General features: G+C 38.4%; 1 protein-coding gene across 2 annotated transcripts in view; it reads left to right on the plus strand.

Moving 5' to 3' along the window:
• diaph2 (diaphanous-related formin 2) overlaps positions 1 to 17,514 on the plus strand; it is a 428,253-nt gene that overhangs the window by 233,252 nt on the left and 177,487 nt on the right. For both annotated transcript variants that reach the window (XM_030144879.1, XM_030144880.1), the window contains 2 exons: positions 10,409 to 10,510; positions 13,808 to 13,902. In XM_030144879.1, coding sequence (XP_030000739.1) covers positions 10,409 to 10,510; positions 13,808 to 13,902 — 197 coding nt within the window. The remainder of the gene's footprint in view (positions 1 to 10,408; positions 10,511 to 13,807; positions 13,903 to 17,514) is intronic.

Below are 17,514 nucleotides of genomic sequence, written 5' to 3' on the forward strand. Positions count from 1 at the left end.
CCAAATTGGCCAGAAGAGACCGAAAAAAGATCCCTAATCAAAGTCAAGGAATACCAGTTAAGATAAATATGGATAATCACGAATTTCTCTGATTTATAGTACTTGTTTCCTCCAGATTTTAATTTTTGTGATAGACCATGTTGTGCGTATTATGGGCGTCTCTGTCTTCAGAGAACGTAGCAGGGGCCATAATAATATTATCATTTAACTCCCAGCAAGACAGCCCCTTTTTCCCAATAATTTCACAATATCTCCTTTAATGGTGGCCAGCAGGTGCACACCTTAAAACCTCCACCTGTTTCAGTGTCTTTCGGTGAACATGTTCTCTACTCTCTTTTTCTGGCCTTGGTCCTATGTGGCTTGGTGCTGGGAGAGGTAATAAAGACCACAGAGACATCAGTAATCCTGCCAGCTGTCCAAGAAACAGCCTTAGCCTCAAATGTCTGTTCTTTTCCCCCTCGTAGTGAGGCTAGCCCAGTTTCAGCTTTGTCTACTGAATGCTTAAGGTTGGACAGCATGGTGTGGTCTTAATGGACGCCAGGGGCAGCCGTTTGGACCATCAGCTATAGTGCCTTCCTACCAGCGCTCAAGCGCATTGGGTCACGACGAGGTGCCTTGGCACATCTAGAGAATGGTTTCCTCCAACTGATTGGCTGGCAGGCTCAATCCATTCGATGCCCCTAGGAGCATGTCTCCATGACCAATTTAAGAGGCAGAGTCAGAGCCTTCCCACACTCCCTGCCTTTGAGAGAGAGAACAACAGTCATGTGTAGATGTGGGCAGATTAAATATACTTGTTAAAAGGTTATACCAAGCATCAGGTCATTGACAGTGCTCACAGAGTTATCGATTGGAGGGATTTTTATTTGCTCGGCATTGTTGTGTTTTCTTAAGTTCATCTGCGCTTTCTATTTTGACAATTTGTTGTATGAGAGAATAAATGCTAACTGGTGACCTGTAAAATACTACAGCAGAGATGCACTTTGTAGAATTTAAGCAGGCAGTATGCACCTTATTACATTGGGGTCGCTTAATCAAGATAATAACAGATGTAGTAGTATACAATGTTGTGAAGCAGTGTGGGATCATGGGAGTTGTTTTCACCTCCACTGCTGATACACAACAGGCAGAAATCATGCCTACAAAAAGTATATATTTATGTTATGTCATTTCAGTCTAATGAATTAACACTAAATTTGAATGTTGATGTTGCAATCTCAGTGATTTTCACTCATAGATGTTAACACCATAGTGATTGAGCTTACTACCCATATTGTATCATAGTTCTTGTATTTACTGTGCTATTTATACACTTTTATGATGCGGGTATCTGTGGCAACATTCCTGCAAAAAAGTCATCATTTGTGAACAGCAGTGACGTGTTCTGTCACCACTGTGACCAGTGACCTGTCACTGTGTCAACGTAAGGCCTGGACTCACACAAAAGCAGCTGTCACACAGAGGTGAGGCAGACAGTGAGCCCCAGTGTTTCACACACACATACACATACACATACACATACACATACACATACACTGACACACACACACACTTTACAGAGCCTCGCTGATGTTAACAGCTTCTAAAGTAGATTTTATTTCTAATGAGTCATTATGACATGTTTACTTCCACCAGGGAGGCTATACAATGCAGCCCACTTTAGTCTAATTTCACCAGCCACAGACACATAATAAGGTGGAGATACAGGTAGAAACAGAAATAGATATAGCATTTGCATCTCTTTCCACAGCTTTTAGTTTTTACATGGAGTTTGACCTTTTCCTCTGATTCAGGGTTGAGAGAAATGAGTCTCATGTTCACTTTCACTTGTTGTGAAGTCCTGGTTCAGAACAGAAAAAGCTAAGGAGTTTGAGTGAGGTGGTTAGATGTCAATCAGACTGTAATAAAGAGAAGAAAAAAAGAAAGACACGCCTTCAAAGTGCCAGGTCTGTGGATCTTAATGACATAACCATTAATTGGTTGTGTGAGAGTTTGAGAGGTAGCACTGCATGATTTATGTGAAGCTGTACTCTTTTTGAAATCCACAAAAAATATGTTCTTCTAACTCTGTTTCATCTGATTCAACTAGCAAAAATTCTGAGTCAGAGGCTGAATCTGTTAGATTATCAGATGAAGCACCATGATGACTGTTTAGTATCACTGTGAACCATCACCATGTGTCTAGTTCTGTTCAATAGCTACTCCATACTTGGGAGAAAAAAAAAAAATGCAGGACTTGAAGTAGACTTACTAAATACTTTCAATGCTGACAGAGAGGATACACCACCACAGATAAAATCTAACACTAACAAATTAATCACTGTTGTCAATATGAGGGCGTGGCCACAGGTTACAACTGTCAGCTGACTGATGATAGTGATGGCAGCATAAACCTGCATTTATCTCTTATCACCGATAGGGGCTGCCAGAGAGGAATCTTGGAGATAATGACTTTAACATTAATTTTGGTAAAGGGGATGCAACACCACTAACAGACTGATTAATAATGGCATATTTCCCTGAACTGTTAGACTCAGGGTGCGATTTGTCAAAAAAACGGAGGGGGGGGGGGGGGGTTTGGGAGGGGTCAGCAGTTATATATGTGGAGGTGCGGTCTATAAGTTACGTAACTAACGCTGGCATGAAACAAAAGTGAAACTTTACATACTTTCAACGTCCAACTCCTGGGTTCTATTCCTCTATTATACAGTGAATCTAAACGAAATTTTCACAACTTCTAATCTGTATCCACTGGACACACAAGTGCTGGGCCCTATGAATTTGTCACATCCCCCCCATCCTTACGGCGCCCCTGTGCATGGGGACGTTCGCGAATTCTGAGACTGCCGACAGTTCGGTTCAGGTGAACGTTAGTGCAGTAATGTAGGATATAGGTGTAAGAAAACTCAGTTACAAGCTGCCTGGTATTTCAATTGGTTGGTTTAACCCCCCCCAGGATGAAATTCACTGAGAAGAAGTAGGGATGTAAAAACCAGAGGAGGGGTTGATCCCCCCACTCCCTCCAACAAATCGCACCCTGATTACACTGTAGGAAAATAAAATGATTGAAGTTAAGAACACAAGTCAACAAAATATGCTGAAATTTCAGTGTCACATTGTTATATTTTTTGGCTTTATTATGTTGGTTGCACTGAAGTAAGAAGGCTCTGTCAGTTTTGATTAGACCTTATTCCAACACACATTTAGTAGGACTTATAAGGATATTTATTTTTGATTCTAAAACTGTCCAAAAAAGACAGTAAAATGATCCCTGTTCACAGTCATGAAATACAAGTCAAGATAGTTACGCATAATAATAACAACTATCGCTGACATTTCTGCACTGACTCCCGACTTCTCACACGTATGTACTATTTATGTTTAGGAAGATTAATAGTATGTGGTAAACCCTCTCCTTTCCTCTTAGAGAAGAAACAGGGAAGGAGGTCAGTAAGGGAGATCTGTGTTGTCTCAATTAGAAGAGGAGGCGTTTTTCTCACTGGGCCCGGCTCCAGGCCCAGCTGTGTACCTTCCACCGTGGGCTGAGCCTCTCCCTGCATACTGAAAACATTACTGGCCACAGGTCACAATGTAACCCTGCAGGACTTATCCTGCTCCCTGTACACCCACCGTTTATTTGGAGATCTGGGGAAACTAGAACCAGATGTTTTTCAGACTGCTGGACTGATAAATTCAAAAGGAAAAAACATGCTCAGTCGAATTGATGTGTTCATATGCTATTTTATGTGTGGGTTCTGATACTCAAGAAGTGTGAATGGCTTTACACTTTTCCGGTATTTTAAGAGTCATTATCAGCCGCCTCTTTTTACCTCCCTGTTATCATTAGACTTGATGATGATTGCATGTTCAAGACCACCATCTCATCGCCGATTTGGCTCTATTTTAAGGATCCACATTGACCTGTTGAATAGTATGTTTTAAAACAGCGTCATTATTATGTCTCTGTGAAGGTTAAAGCTCAGGCAAAGGAAAACTGTGTAATTTCTATAAACAATAATAAAAACGTAGTGGTAGATGTCATGAATGAAAACAGAGGTTTGCTTTCACTATCATCTGACCTGGAAAAACACTTGGAATAGTTGACTTAAGAAGTAGTGGTCGACTCATAGTAGAGTTTTTTTTAAAGATTTCTTGGAAGTTTAATAATCAGCCCATGTTATCCTCACCCACTGACATGCATCATAAAAGTTGAACAATTGCTGACCTGAACATCAAAGTCAAAGTAATAAATATCCACGTGACTAAATCTGAATCACAGAACATCATAGTCAGAGCAACTCATTGATCTGTGTGAAAATGAAAATCAAACTAACATTAAAAAAATATATACTGGGGAGTTATTTGTTATGTTTTCAGCTACTGTATCCCATGTTTCCTAGTTTAAATGCCTGGTATCAGCCTTTATCGGGGCCAACTTCTGCTAAACCTATTGGGAGTAACTAATCTTAAAGACCCAAACAGACCAAAATAATCTACAGATTTAAAATATCCAATAACTTTATAAACCACTAATCCTTTAAACACATAAATAACTTAGGTAAAATGATGTTTCTCAGCTTTTCAGTAACATCAGATATGACTCATTTGGATGTTCAGAGTCTCCATAGTGAATGTGGAAACACTGCGACATTGATTTATTAATAAAATCAATGCAGTTTAACAAATGGCAGTGGTTGTTTTTATCTGTAGTTAATGACATGCTTTGCTGTAAAAGTCACTTTCTCTTTTTAATCTGATAAAATAACCTTTGAATCTACTCTGAGTTTTTACGAACATTTAGATTACTATTAAATTAAATAGTGGAAAATACCTGATGTTCGCTGAAAAATGCAAAATAGAGAGGATAATATTATAAGAAATGATGAATTACTTGGGAAGGGTTAAATGTAAGGGGGAAAAATCATTTGGATGTCGCAGGAAAATAGTTCTAGGCACCAATACCTTAAACATTAATATATAAAGTCTTGTTTCCATGAAAGATACTTATTTATGCCACTGACAAGTATTAATTGATTATAACTAAAGTCAGCTCATGACTGTTTATCTGGTTGCAAAGGCAATGTTAAACCATATTCACTCAGAACTGGTAATTTGGTAATGTTCTTATTTACAAATGTTCAAGTTTGTGTGCTCATGTTTTCCAAGACTCAAGCAAATGGAATGATTTTGTGTCTGTGAGTCTGTTGGGAGTGGGGTTGCCTTTTAGTGAGTTGCAACATGCCTTAAAGATTTAAGATAGTGGGGGGACTGTATAGATAGGCGAGTATCCACACAGCAAATTGGTTTTGCGTTTTGAGAAAGCGACCTCTGTTTAGCCTTAGTCAATGGGAGAAATTGGTCACAGCTGGATTTCACTGGTCAAATGGTATGTTCAGATCTCAAGTGTGCTCTCTGTTTAAGGAGGTCTCGCTCAATATTCCAGCTATGACTGGGCTAGGTACTTTTTACTAGTTGAAGAGACTTTTATCTTTCCAGTAGATGTTCACCAATGTCATTGTTCATTATGATTTTTGCCCTTATTATTATTGTTTGTTTTTTTTCTCTAGTAGCTCACTTGTATGCAGTGTCTTTATAAATATGTATGATTATACTTTAAGATGGTAAGTCAACCTTGTTTTATAGAAACTGGCATTAGTGGCTTATATTAACACTTCTGTGGAATTGGTATTTCTGTGAAAGGAAGCACGGCTAAGGCCAGTGACTCTTCCTCTGAATCCATCTCCTTTATATGGGCTGGCAGCTCTCCAGCAGCTCAATCCTCAGTATGAGTCCCTGAGATGGAGGACAGGGCACATGTTTGCAGGCAGACTGCACATTTGAGGGAATAAATTGCCTTGTAGAGTACCAGACTCCACATTGTCTGTTCCACTCTGTGTTCCTTTGCCTTTAAATATGTTTGGTGAAGACCTGTCATCTGCAGTTTCTTTTATTTCTTTTCAAGGCCTGCTCATTTTATGGTGTCTGGTGGTGGGGCTCAGCCGGATGGTCTGTGTCCGGAAGTGAACATGTGGTAGTGTTTAGCTTTGTAATGCCCTGGGTTTTATGGACGTCTTGAGGGAGATATTGCATGGAAGGCGACCAGGATAGGGAGTGTGGGCCAGCAAACAGACTTGGTGTCCAAGTGTTGGAGAACTCTTGTTATCATAGAGCTTCCCATGGGAGTACCTCAGTCCAAGGCCCACAGAGAAGGCTTAACATGGATGCCAAGTCATCTGTAATAAGCCAAATCTGTTTTTGCTCAAACATTCATGTAGTTTTCATGAAACCTCTATCAGTTTGGTGACTCCTCTTGGCACAGAGCAAACTTTAACTCCCCCTCAGTTAATGGAATGTGTAACAGTTAAGCTCACCAGAGGGTTCATCTTCATGTGGTTGTATTAGCTTTATTGAATCTTTCATGTTTTTTTTTTGTGTTTAAACATGATTATGAAGAACCCTCTTTTCTGTTTGACAAGTTTCTCAAAGCTTTTCATCCTTGGAAGTTGGTCTATTACAACAACTCAATATCAGATATCTAATAGTTATACTACACTGGTATGTTTCTCACTTGCAAAGCCAATATCATGTCAAAAGTGTTTTACACTATTATTTTTCTTAATTGACCATCAGCTAATGTCAAGTTGAGCTCTGAATACCACGGCGGTTTTTGTGCTGCTTTGGATGTTATTCGAATTTCATCAGATTATTTCATGCACAGTTTGCCTGATTAAGGAGTAAATTCACTTTTGTCAAATATACCAACAAGCAATAAAATGCTTTGGAGAAGCTTGAAAAAAAACATAATCTTTCACAATCAATCAAATAACAGCCTGCCATAGAAATAATGTCTTAAGTAGATATGACTTAATGGTATTATTTGCACAAACACGTCAGGATTACAGCAGGTTGCCAACGCTGTGTACATCACAAATGTTCACTGTGTGATTGGCTGGGAGCTTGTATTAACAAATATGAATTTGTGCAGGAGGGATGGCAGTGTTGTCAAGAGTATTACATTTAGCCAATGGGCAACAAATGAAACACGTTTACATATTGGCACAGACTTAGATCAGCTGTTAAGAAACTACAATGGTGAGCAGGTTCAGCTTTTTTGGCACAGTGGCAATTAAATGGACTTACATTCAGGAGGACACAATGACAAATGTGCCCTGACAAGAACGGAACTTAGAACAGCAGTCCAGTTCAAGTTATTCCAGAATTTTACTAACTACCTCTAACTTTGTGTTTTGGAGTCAATTATAAAACTTACTTTATTATTGTGGCCAGCCATCTGGTTGAAATATGCCACCTATAGTCATCCTCTCCACACACCTGGGACTCTGACTAGTGTGACAGCTAGAATGTGTGCAAGCCCTCGAGGGTCTATCAGTCCACATGCAGCGCTCAGAGGAAACATGTGACATGTGGCATAATTGAGTCTGCTAGCAGGGCCCAGCAGAAGTGCTCTGAGCTGTATAGGATGGTATCTGAAAGGAATGTGCGTGTATCACATTATTAAAGACACTGTTTTTCTGTTTAATTTGAGACAGCATGGGGCCCTGAGGGTAAGGCCAAAGACAGCTGAGGCACTGACGAATGGGCCGAGAGCACCCTGCTGAGAGTGTAAGGTGCCTAGATGAGAGATTCAAGTGGCAGTAGAGGAAATAAAATGAAGGTTTAAGCGAACAATTTAACACTAAAAGCATCCTAATCCCTCTTCTCAGTTTAATTTGGCCTCTATCTGTGGGCCATTCGCACTGGGAGATCATTGTTTCCTCATGTTTTATTTTTGCCGGCTCTCCAGTTTCTTTGTCCAAGGCTCTAGTAACACACACACACACACACACACAAATAAATACGGTGTGATTCCTTGGGTCCACATCTTCACTCACTCTGTATATGTTACAGTATTAATGGGCTGTAATGTTGATGAATTTGTATGAGGCAATAGATGTTTATTCTTCATCCTGTCAAGTGGGTGTGAAGGACTGTTGACACTGAAGTGTGAAAGTGCATTCACGTTCAAAGACATACTATAAGTCTAACCCTGGAAATGAAGGATTAATATCTTTTTCAGAAGTGAAATGTCTCCGTAAACAACTGTAAAGTGACTGTGTTGGCATACTATACATCTCAATCTCCCAAAAGAAAGAAACTGAAAATGAACATGTAACATTTGTTGGGCTACAACACAAGTATTTTAGTTTTCTAGGCATCTGTTTTATATAAATCAATAGACACCAAAGATATGAATAATATCAGATGTGACAAAAACAATACCGGATAAAATCAGAAGCATAATATAAACAGCAGAGTAACAAAAACAAAATACATGATACGAGGCTTAAAAAGAAATAAGCACAAATAAAATCTGCCATCTGAAAATTGGATTTGTAGCACCTACATGTAAAAATACCACCTAAACACCTAGTTGAAAGACATATTTGTAAATCAGTGACCCTATTTCACAACAACTAGGAGTGGGGTCAGTGTTTTATAAACCAGACATGACTGACACAACTCCTCAAAGCTTCTCTTGTCATAGTGACTGGATGTGTAATGAGAGGCTGTTCCATAAAAGACCACCAGTGGAAAAAAAAAAAAAAAAAAAAAAGGAGCTTCTGGCAACATTATTTACTCAGAGTACTTTACATGAATGCACACTTGCTCTGCTATTATAGTTATGCTGTGACTGTACCACTGTTATTTGTGAACACAAGTGTAGGAGCATAGAAATACATGCAATGTTGCTTTTTATATTCTAAGCTCCTCTGGCAGAAAACTACCTTTGTAAATGTTTCACCACTAAGATACATTCAAGACCTCCTCAGAGATCATTACTCCGAGTTAATTATCATATGTACTCTTAAACATAGTAGTTATTCTAAACCTGACAAACAATGCATGTCCATGAAAGCGGAGGAACACTAAATATGTGTTCACACTAGGTTTCCTATAAGTTACAGGGCCTTATTAATGCCAAATGACTGAATGAATGAGGATTTAGTGATGACAGAAAAAAACTAATCATTGTAATAAACATGACAGTGGTATCCCAACAGTTTTCACACCACATACAGTAAACTGTTTCATTTCTAGTGTCATGTGTTGACAGTTAGGCAGGTGCCTTCAGCATTGCGTCTCCTGGCCGCCCAGGAGATGTTGCCTCTTTGATTGTTTCTTCAAACATGCACACCAGCACTAGGGGAACAGATTGTTTGTTCTAGATTTCCTGGGAGACTCCCATCTTGGGTTTAAACAGACTTGTTGTGATGATTAGTGACTAAGTGTGTAGCCTCTCCAACAAACCACTGGAAGGAGAAGGAAGGCTCTAAAGGATCTTCTTTTACTCCTCTTACTTCTTCATTATTGTGTAATATGCAACATCCCTCATTCTTGTCCTCATTCTCCACAGCTCAGTACCATTATTTCAATTTAAAAGCTGAGATTTTTTTTGTCATTTTACACATGTTCCATACAGGCAAGTTTAATGTGGGTGAAGATTAATACATGGTGACATGTGGTGCGCCCCTACTGTGCAGACTCAATATTGTCTCTATTATGAAAACATAGGTCTCTTCATTCTTGTACTAATTTGTCTGTTGTGTTCAGTCACATAACAGAGATTTGCCATTTTCCCAGACTGTGGGGGGTAACACAATTATCTCCTTGGCTTTCCTTGGTTTAGTCCCATTTTACCACTGTCACACTGACTGAGATTTTGGCACCAAAATACAAGTGAAGAGGGGAGAGTCATCTGCAGAACACAACTCTTATGCTACAGTTTAAGACACAAAAATTGTCATAACATTAAATTGTCTGTCATCAGTCACATTTTAACAATTTATTATTTTGTGTGTGTTGTGGTGCAAAATAAAACCAGACAAACAGTATTATGTCATATTCATGTTCATCAGCTGTTTAACCAGTTTTATTTGCTGTAATGATGTTTTCAGGGCACATTTTTGCTGTTGTTTGACACACTATATCATGTTGCTGTATTTAGGATGCATCACCTTATGTAGTATCTCAACAAAAGTAAAAGTAGCTAATTAGTTTCCCCCCCTATAAATAGGAAATGTGTAAAGTAACACGAAATGCACGAAATATCTGTTCTAAATTGGTTAACACCATCGGTTGTTATCACACTGAACTTTGCATGTCTTTGCAACACCTGTGTCTCTGTGTTTGCATAAGCACATATTCATTCTAATATGCGTGAATTATTTATTTCACTTTGTTGTGGGAAATACAGTAAAATACTTTGACTGTCATTTATTCTTGGTTTTATAAATCAGTCAGTGTAGCATTTTGATTGATTAATGCTACAGCTCTAGCTTTTTGATTAATAGCCAATGTCAGCATAGTAATGTTGAAAATGTTTTTTTTCTCTTCTTCTTCCCTGTAGTAAAAAAAGACATGAAAGATGAGACCGACGACAAAATGCCACAGTTCAAGAAAAAAGCGAAGGAGCTTCGTATCTTGGATGCAAAGACAGCACAGAATCTTTGTAAGTACATTCAGTGTTTTCATATCCAACTGTGATCTTCTGTAGACCTTACCACTACCATACAGCCCGAATGTAGGTGTTATAAAGCAAATAATCACATGTTTAACGTCATGTATTTATAGTGGTGTATTCTGTCTATCTTGACCTTTTATGTTAGAATCATCATTATCTTTCTTTATGACACTCCTGGTCTTTTCATGCTCATGTGAGCAGCAAAGCAGAACTCTTTGTTGGAAACACACAATAGAAAGCTCTTAAAATCTAAAGCGTTTTATTGAGCCCTTTGGGGAAATCTTTCCTTGGCAATTCTTTAGTTGTCACTGTGAGTGCATATAGATGGTTTCCAAACGTCCTGTCTGTTGTCATCTCTAAGCAAATTCAGAACTGAACACTAAAGCTTCTTGAAGGTGTCCTTTTTAATGCTCGCAGGCCTAAGGGCCTAATATCTCTGATATTTTTACTGTACTCTCAAATATTTTCTTAATGTTGGAATTAGAAAAGCCTTTTGGCTGTAGCTCCAACATTTTGGTACCATTTCTAAAGCTGTAATACCCTTTACCACAGAGATATAAGAGACGATAACACTTCATGAAATATGTATGTTAAATGCTAAGATTATAGATCAACCTCCTTGCAGATCTTTCTCATTCCTTTTGGTTTATCTGTGTTTTTCTTACCTTACTATCTACTTACAAAACAAGAAGCAGCATGTGTTGAGACACTGTGTATAAGACAGAGATAGTGGATACATTTCTGTTCACTGTGGGTAATGCAAACTAGAATGTTAAAATAACCTTAGCGATGCATACACGTACATCACAAAGAAAAACACCTATGTTTTTCCACCATTTTTTGTTTTGCCAGGGTGCAGTGAAGCTTCCTATTCTTGTATCTTACATGTATCTAAACTAAATAATTGATAGGCAAAATATTGGGGTGTGATGTAAAAAAGGGGCACGTGTCAAGAACGAATGATGCGGAGAAGTCCCTGGATGTGTGCTTATGCGTGTGAATGCAGTCACGTGTATGCATTTGCGTATGTGCCATCAGCACTTGTCATTGCAGTTCTGCACAGGCTCTGACAATGTTGATAGGTGTCACTGTCATCTTCGATTACAACCCTGGTAGATGGGTTTTGAATTTGGCAGGAAGTAAAAATAAGTGTAGGGAATCTCACATTTAGAACAGCAATAGATGGAAGACTTGTGGTCCTACACAGCTACACACAGCTCCCCTGAGTCTCCTTGACACATACTAAAGCATCATGGATCATAATCACTGCCTGCTGCAGAAACTTTCTCAGCTCCTTTTTCAGTTTTGATCTGTGTTTGTATTGGAGGTACAGTGACTAGGATGAGTAGTCGTGCAAAATAAATGATTGCAATGTCAGTGTCACTGTTTGTACTTTGATAGCATGATTATGCATACCACTGGCTCTCTGTCTTAAAATTTAATAGCATCTTTTTTTCAATAATCTACAGGCGGGTGGTTGTGTTATGACTGAGCCTTGAAAAAAGAGAGAATCATTGCATTGCACATGTAATAAAACAAAAGCAGAGAGGCCTGTTGTAAAAATGTGCACTGGTTATTTTTTTGAAGTGGCTTTAGTTTTGTCCTCATTGAAACTGAGCATATGACCATTACCAATTATCAAAGCAAAGTCTAAAGTCACACAACAAAACAATGAACCTTTGGTGGATAGATCATCAAATGTTCTGTGAGCAAGAAAAATAGTGTTCCCTTCTGTTTTTTATAAAGAAGAAATATGTCGCCCAGTGCAATGGTGAGACTCAGCCATATGTTTTTATTCACTTTATGGATAACAATAGAACTTTATGGCACAAAAAATAAGATAGATTGGGTTGTGGATACATGGGCAACACCATTTGTAGGATTAATTTACTGCTTGTTTTAGTGTTTCTATAGGAGTTTCTGACAACGAAACAACAGACAATTACCGGTCTTATTCCTAAGCTTAAGTTTTAGGGCCTATGTAGTTAATCATTAGAGCTGCATTGGATGAGGCTCAAATCCCATCACTAAATAAGGCTACACTTTTTACACAGTTAACACTTTTTCTATGACACCAATAGGTACGGGCAATACCTTAAAAGAAAACATCCAAACGACAAAGGAAGAAGCTACATTTTCACAGTTATGATGTTTCTGTTGTTTGCAGTTATTGCAGGTTAGGTAGCGGCATATCCACCTTGTTGCTTTTCGCTTCCCAGCCAACTAAGGCTACAAATATAACTCAGTGCACCTGTACACCACCTAAGAACAGGGCAGGTGACACAGTTAGGGTTGTACAGAGCCAGGGAATAACCAAACAGATGACCAACTGCACCCAAAAACAGAGCACGGAACAAAGCAGGAATTCAAATGCAGGATATGGATTGAATTTCTCACTTCTTGGCTGTCCAGCTCTTAACCTGCCTTTTTCACCTACATATTGACTTACGTTTGTAATTTACTACAATATGTTCCAGGATTGGGTCTGACAACCTTCCCCCAACAGAGCCTTGTAACCAGCTGTTGTTTTATATGAGAAGGATATAGAGAACATACTGCAGAGAGTGTTAGAAATGTTACACACCGTGAAAGGATGACATGTTCCATTTGATGTAAATGTCTCTTCATGAGGGTTATGTCATTACAATGAATTAAAAAAAGAGGAGCAAAAAAAAAAAAGAAGTGTTTTGCAGTTCTTGAATTCTTGAAAGTACCACCCCCCTCTTTTTGTTACATATCAAATACAGACATCAGGTCCCAGTGCTGCAGCAGCCTAGCATCTGTTGAGTTAGTCTCCTCCAACTCATTACTAAATCTCCACCTGTGACTTCCACCTGGATCCGCCATCAGCTCCAGTTTCCACCATAGACACCTTACCCACAGAGAAAAATGCCTACTAGGCTGGCAAAGGTAGCACGTACCAAAACAAAACTATGTAGTCTCCCCAGGTGACACCACCTCGAGTAGAACAGCCAGTACTTCTGTTACTTTTGTAGTAAAAGTAGTGGTATATGACTAACTCGTGTGTTAACAAGTGAGCATAAATATTACAAATTGTAGCATCATACTGTTACAGGATGATGTTGGATATTTTCCCCTGATTTTTGGTCAGGGTGACACAAACTATCTGTTGAAGGGCAGGGAGTGTATTAGTTTTTCCAAGTGACAAGTTAGATCTGTGGTCATTTTGTCTGAGGAGCGATGAGAGCTGAAATGTCTCTTTGAACCCCGCGGTCTAATAAAAAAAGCAGAGGAAATGACTCTCTTCTCTCTCCATCACAACAGCAATTTTCTTGGGCTCGTTCCGCCTGCCTTATGAAGAGATCCGGGACATTGTGCTGGAGGTAGACGAGGAAAGACTGAGCGAATCACTCATCCAGGTAGGACTGATGTACACCCACACCGACACACACACCCACACACACACATATCTATAAATATAAACACACACAATGAGTCTGTTTGTGTGAGAGCGTGATGGAGTGAGCTTTTACAATGACGTTCATGGCCAGAAAACATTTAGGATTTCAGTGTCGACTCCATTCTAAACTTGTTCCGTTCAGCTTTTGGCAAGTTCATCTCTTCATTCACATGTGGACCATAGAGACCTCCCTATTCATCCTTTTATAATGGATGATGAAGGACAAGGCTTGGCAAAGTCTCCCCAACTCCACCCTCCTTTCCTCTTGGTTTTGTCTTCAACCTTGATTGATGAGCTTTGGAAATGCTACTTGTTTTTGCTCCCCTTTTATTTTTTAATTTTGTTTTTCTTGTTTCTGAAGGCATTAATTGAAAGTGTAGTGGGTGTATCTGAGGTAAAGACACACCAATGGGCAGCATGAGACGCAGTCGGCACTAATATTTTCTATAATGTTGATTTTTTTTTTTGTGCGTATTCAACCAGAAATGGCCATCGTTAAGGTTTTGCTTTGAAGCTCCAGTCCTTGGTTTCTTCCTACCTGGGGAAAATAAAGAAAAATAATTACTTCTGTAATGATATACAGTGTATGTCCCTTCCTACATGGTTTATCAACACTTGCACAGGAGCTACTCTACGTCCTCATCACTGCTTAGATCCCAGGCACTTGTAAAAGAAGGTGCAGCAATATATTTTTAGATGGGACTTATCTAGAGAGCGGCCCTACAGGACTATTATTTTAGCTCTGATAACCTTTAATTGGCTGGCAGTCTGGCACGGGGTGTAGAGTGTATGTTACGAGATGGCAGACTCCCCTCTGCTGTGGGTGAAAGGAAGTTAAGGCGTTGACCTTTTCCCACCTCCAGCTGTACCTTTGCGAGATAGAAATAGCAGTGAAGCTGTGTCCCCGACCCATTACCAAGTGAACCATAATGCACACAGTCCCAACTGAGTGGTTACTCCGCAGGTAATCTAACAAATACCACGGTCATTGGTCTTGACATCTTACAAAAAACCAGCCATTTTGGTGAAGTTCATTACAGTGTTAAAGTATGGAAGGAATCGTTAACAAAAAGTAACAGAACAAACTTACCAAATATAGAAGAAAAAGAGCAAAACCATCTATTCCAAGATTTGCCTTCCTGTACATTTAACCATTTTATGTATGAATTGTTAATAATCTACAGGTATTTTTGACATAAAACATATCCAATTTTTTTTTTTCTTTTTGATATCTTATTTCTTTAGTATAATACGCAGCTATTCATTGTAGTGGATTCCATGCACTGACACTTTACCATTAATCTGCAATTTTTAAGCATAAACATGTCCGTAAAACATGTTGCTGCTTTAAGAAAATCTACCATTTCAGTGTAAAATGTAACTGTCCACTGTGGTGAATGGATTGAACTGTGAACAAAATATTTCCTACACTGTATTTAACCCATAATGGCCCAGTGCTACTTTTGTGGCAGTTCACAAATGAATTTTTCTCCATATTTAACCTTTCTTCAGGTATTTAGCGCCATTTATTGTAATATTACCCTCTGTATTTTTTGCTTTTTCAATGAAAATCAGGTATTTTCCCATATTTAATTCACTGATCATGTAGATGTTCATAAAAGCTCAGATTAACGTTGATTGTCATAATATCAGAAACTGAGAAAAATGAAGAAAACATGACTTTTTCAACAAAAATATCATTAACTGAGCATAAAGCATAAAGCATAAAGTGCCTTCATCCACTGTCATTGATCAAACTCAATGGGTTTTACTGGTGATACAATGTTGTAGAAGATGACGTTTCCACGTTCAGTATGGAGCCTCTGAACGTCCAAATGGGTCATATCTGATGACCATGAAAAGGTGACAAAGTGTGTTTTACAGCAATTATTTACATATACTGATAGGATTAGTGGATTGACAGGTATTAAACAGTTTAGATCAGTAGATGGTATTGGTTGCTGGTGGCTGTTTGGGTCTCTGTGGGTTCATTAAATAATTTCTTTGTAACTACATGTTTTGGATTCATTAAACAATATATCAGGTTAAGATTAGACTTTATTTATTCCTCAGTGGGGATATTCAAGTGTCACAGCAGCATTCACAGTAAAGTGAGTGTAAAAAATTTTAGAAAATACAGTTTGTGCAAATAATGTAGATTTAAGTGAAGACTGAATAACTGTCCACTCTAGTAATGTCATGCTTGAAAGGGTTAATATAATACATAGATATCCACTGCAACCTTCATATACTTTCACCAAAAAAAAAAAGAAAGGAAAAAACCCCAGCAAATCAAGGATATTAAGGATATGTTGCATAGTATTCAGTAAGTGAAAAGGACTGATATTTTGCTTTCATATTAAGAAGCTCATACATCTTTAAAAAATGATTTCCATTTTTTCTCTCTTATATCATCAGGAATCCTTCTGTACTAAATGAGCAGGAGAACAATAAGGCTGATAACGAAAATGAAAGCTCAACATGGCTCCGGAGGGCAAGTTTGTGAGTGAGCTTAAGCGTCTGGAAACTGAGCTAATGTCACAGCGTCCAGCGGGCGGTGTGACCGACCAGCTGAGTTAAGTTATCGGTGCAGAAGGAGCGCGCATCTGGCAACTGCGCTTTCACTATTTAAATAAAAGATTCAAAGATGAAGTAAAGCCTGTACTGGACAATTCTGAAATTGCTCTTAGGCAAGTGTTTATTTGCTGTATCCTGACCTTAACCTCACTTGGAATCTCCCACAGTGATTCTTTGTTTTTTCCCCTTTCTGTAGTTTGTAGAAACAAGACTTCTGGACATTTTTACTTTTCACTTAACACTTTTTCTTTTTTGAGCCATGAAAAGTATTACTCAAAATTATTTAAAGCTATTGGATTTTTTTTAATAAACACTGAGATGGTAACAGTGTTGAAATGATTTGTTAATATTTTTGTTTGATGAACACAATAGATTACAAACAGCATACATACAATATGTTGGCCCTGTGGGAGTGAATTATTTTAAATCACATTTGCCTTTTTTAGTAATTGTTCTTATTTGCTTAGATTTGTTGCAAGGTTTTTAGTTGTCTTTATTTGTGTAAGAGAGAGAATGTTTCCTTCAAGGTTTTGCAGCTGCATTTCATACATATTTTAGATTTTTTTTTTTTTTTTTTTTTTTTTTTTTAATCATATTTGTACCTTTTCATCTATTTGACTATGAAGTACTCTTTGGGAAAAAAAAAGAGGAGCAGGAGCATTACAGACAAAATGCAAAAATGCCACTGATTTTTTTTATTGTAATATATATTTTAACAACTGTTCCGGTGAAATAAGAGTGAGAAGACTGAACAAAATGCAGCAACAAGCTGACAGATTAAACAAGGAAGCAAATGACACATGCACAAGAAATACAGTTACAGCGATACAGACTCACTGAAGGGGAGCAAAGAGACTTCCTGCTGGCTGACACAGTCCTGAGTGTGGGCTCCATCTGCACAGTGCTCATCTACACTCATTATGCTGATTAATCACTCTACACCACCCACTTTCAGCCACACGCCAATCACCATTTATCCACATGGACAACTGCA

This window comes from Sphaeramia orbicularis, chromosome 10 (genome assembly GCF_902148855.1).
Source record: "Sphaeramia orbicularis chromosome 10, fSphaOr1.1, whole genome shotgun sequence".
NCBI lineage: Eukaryota > Metazoa > Chordata > Actinopteri > Kurtiformes > Apogonidae > Sphaeramia > Sphaeramia orbicularis.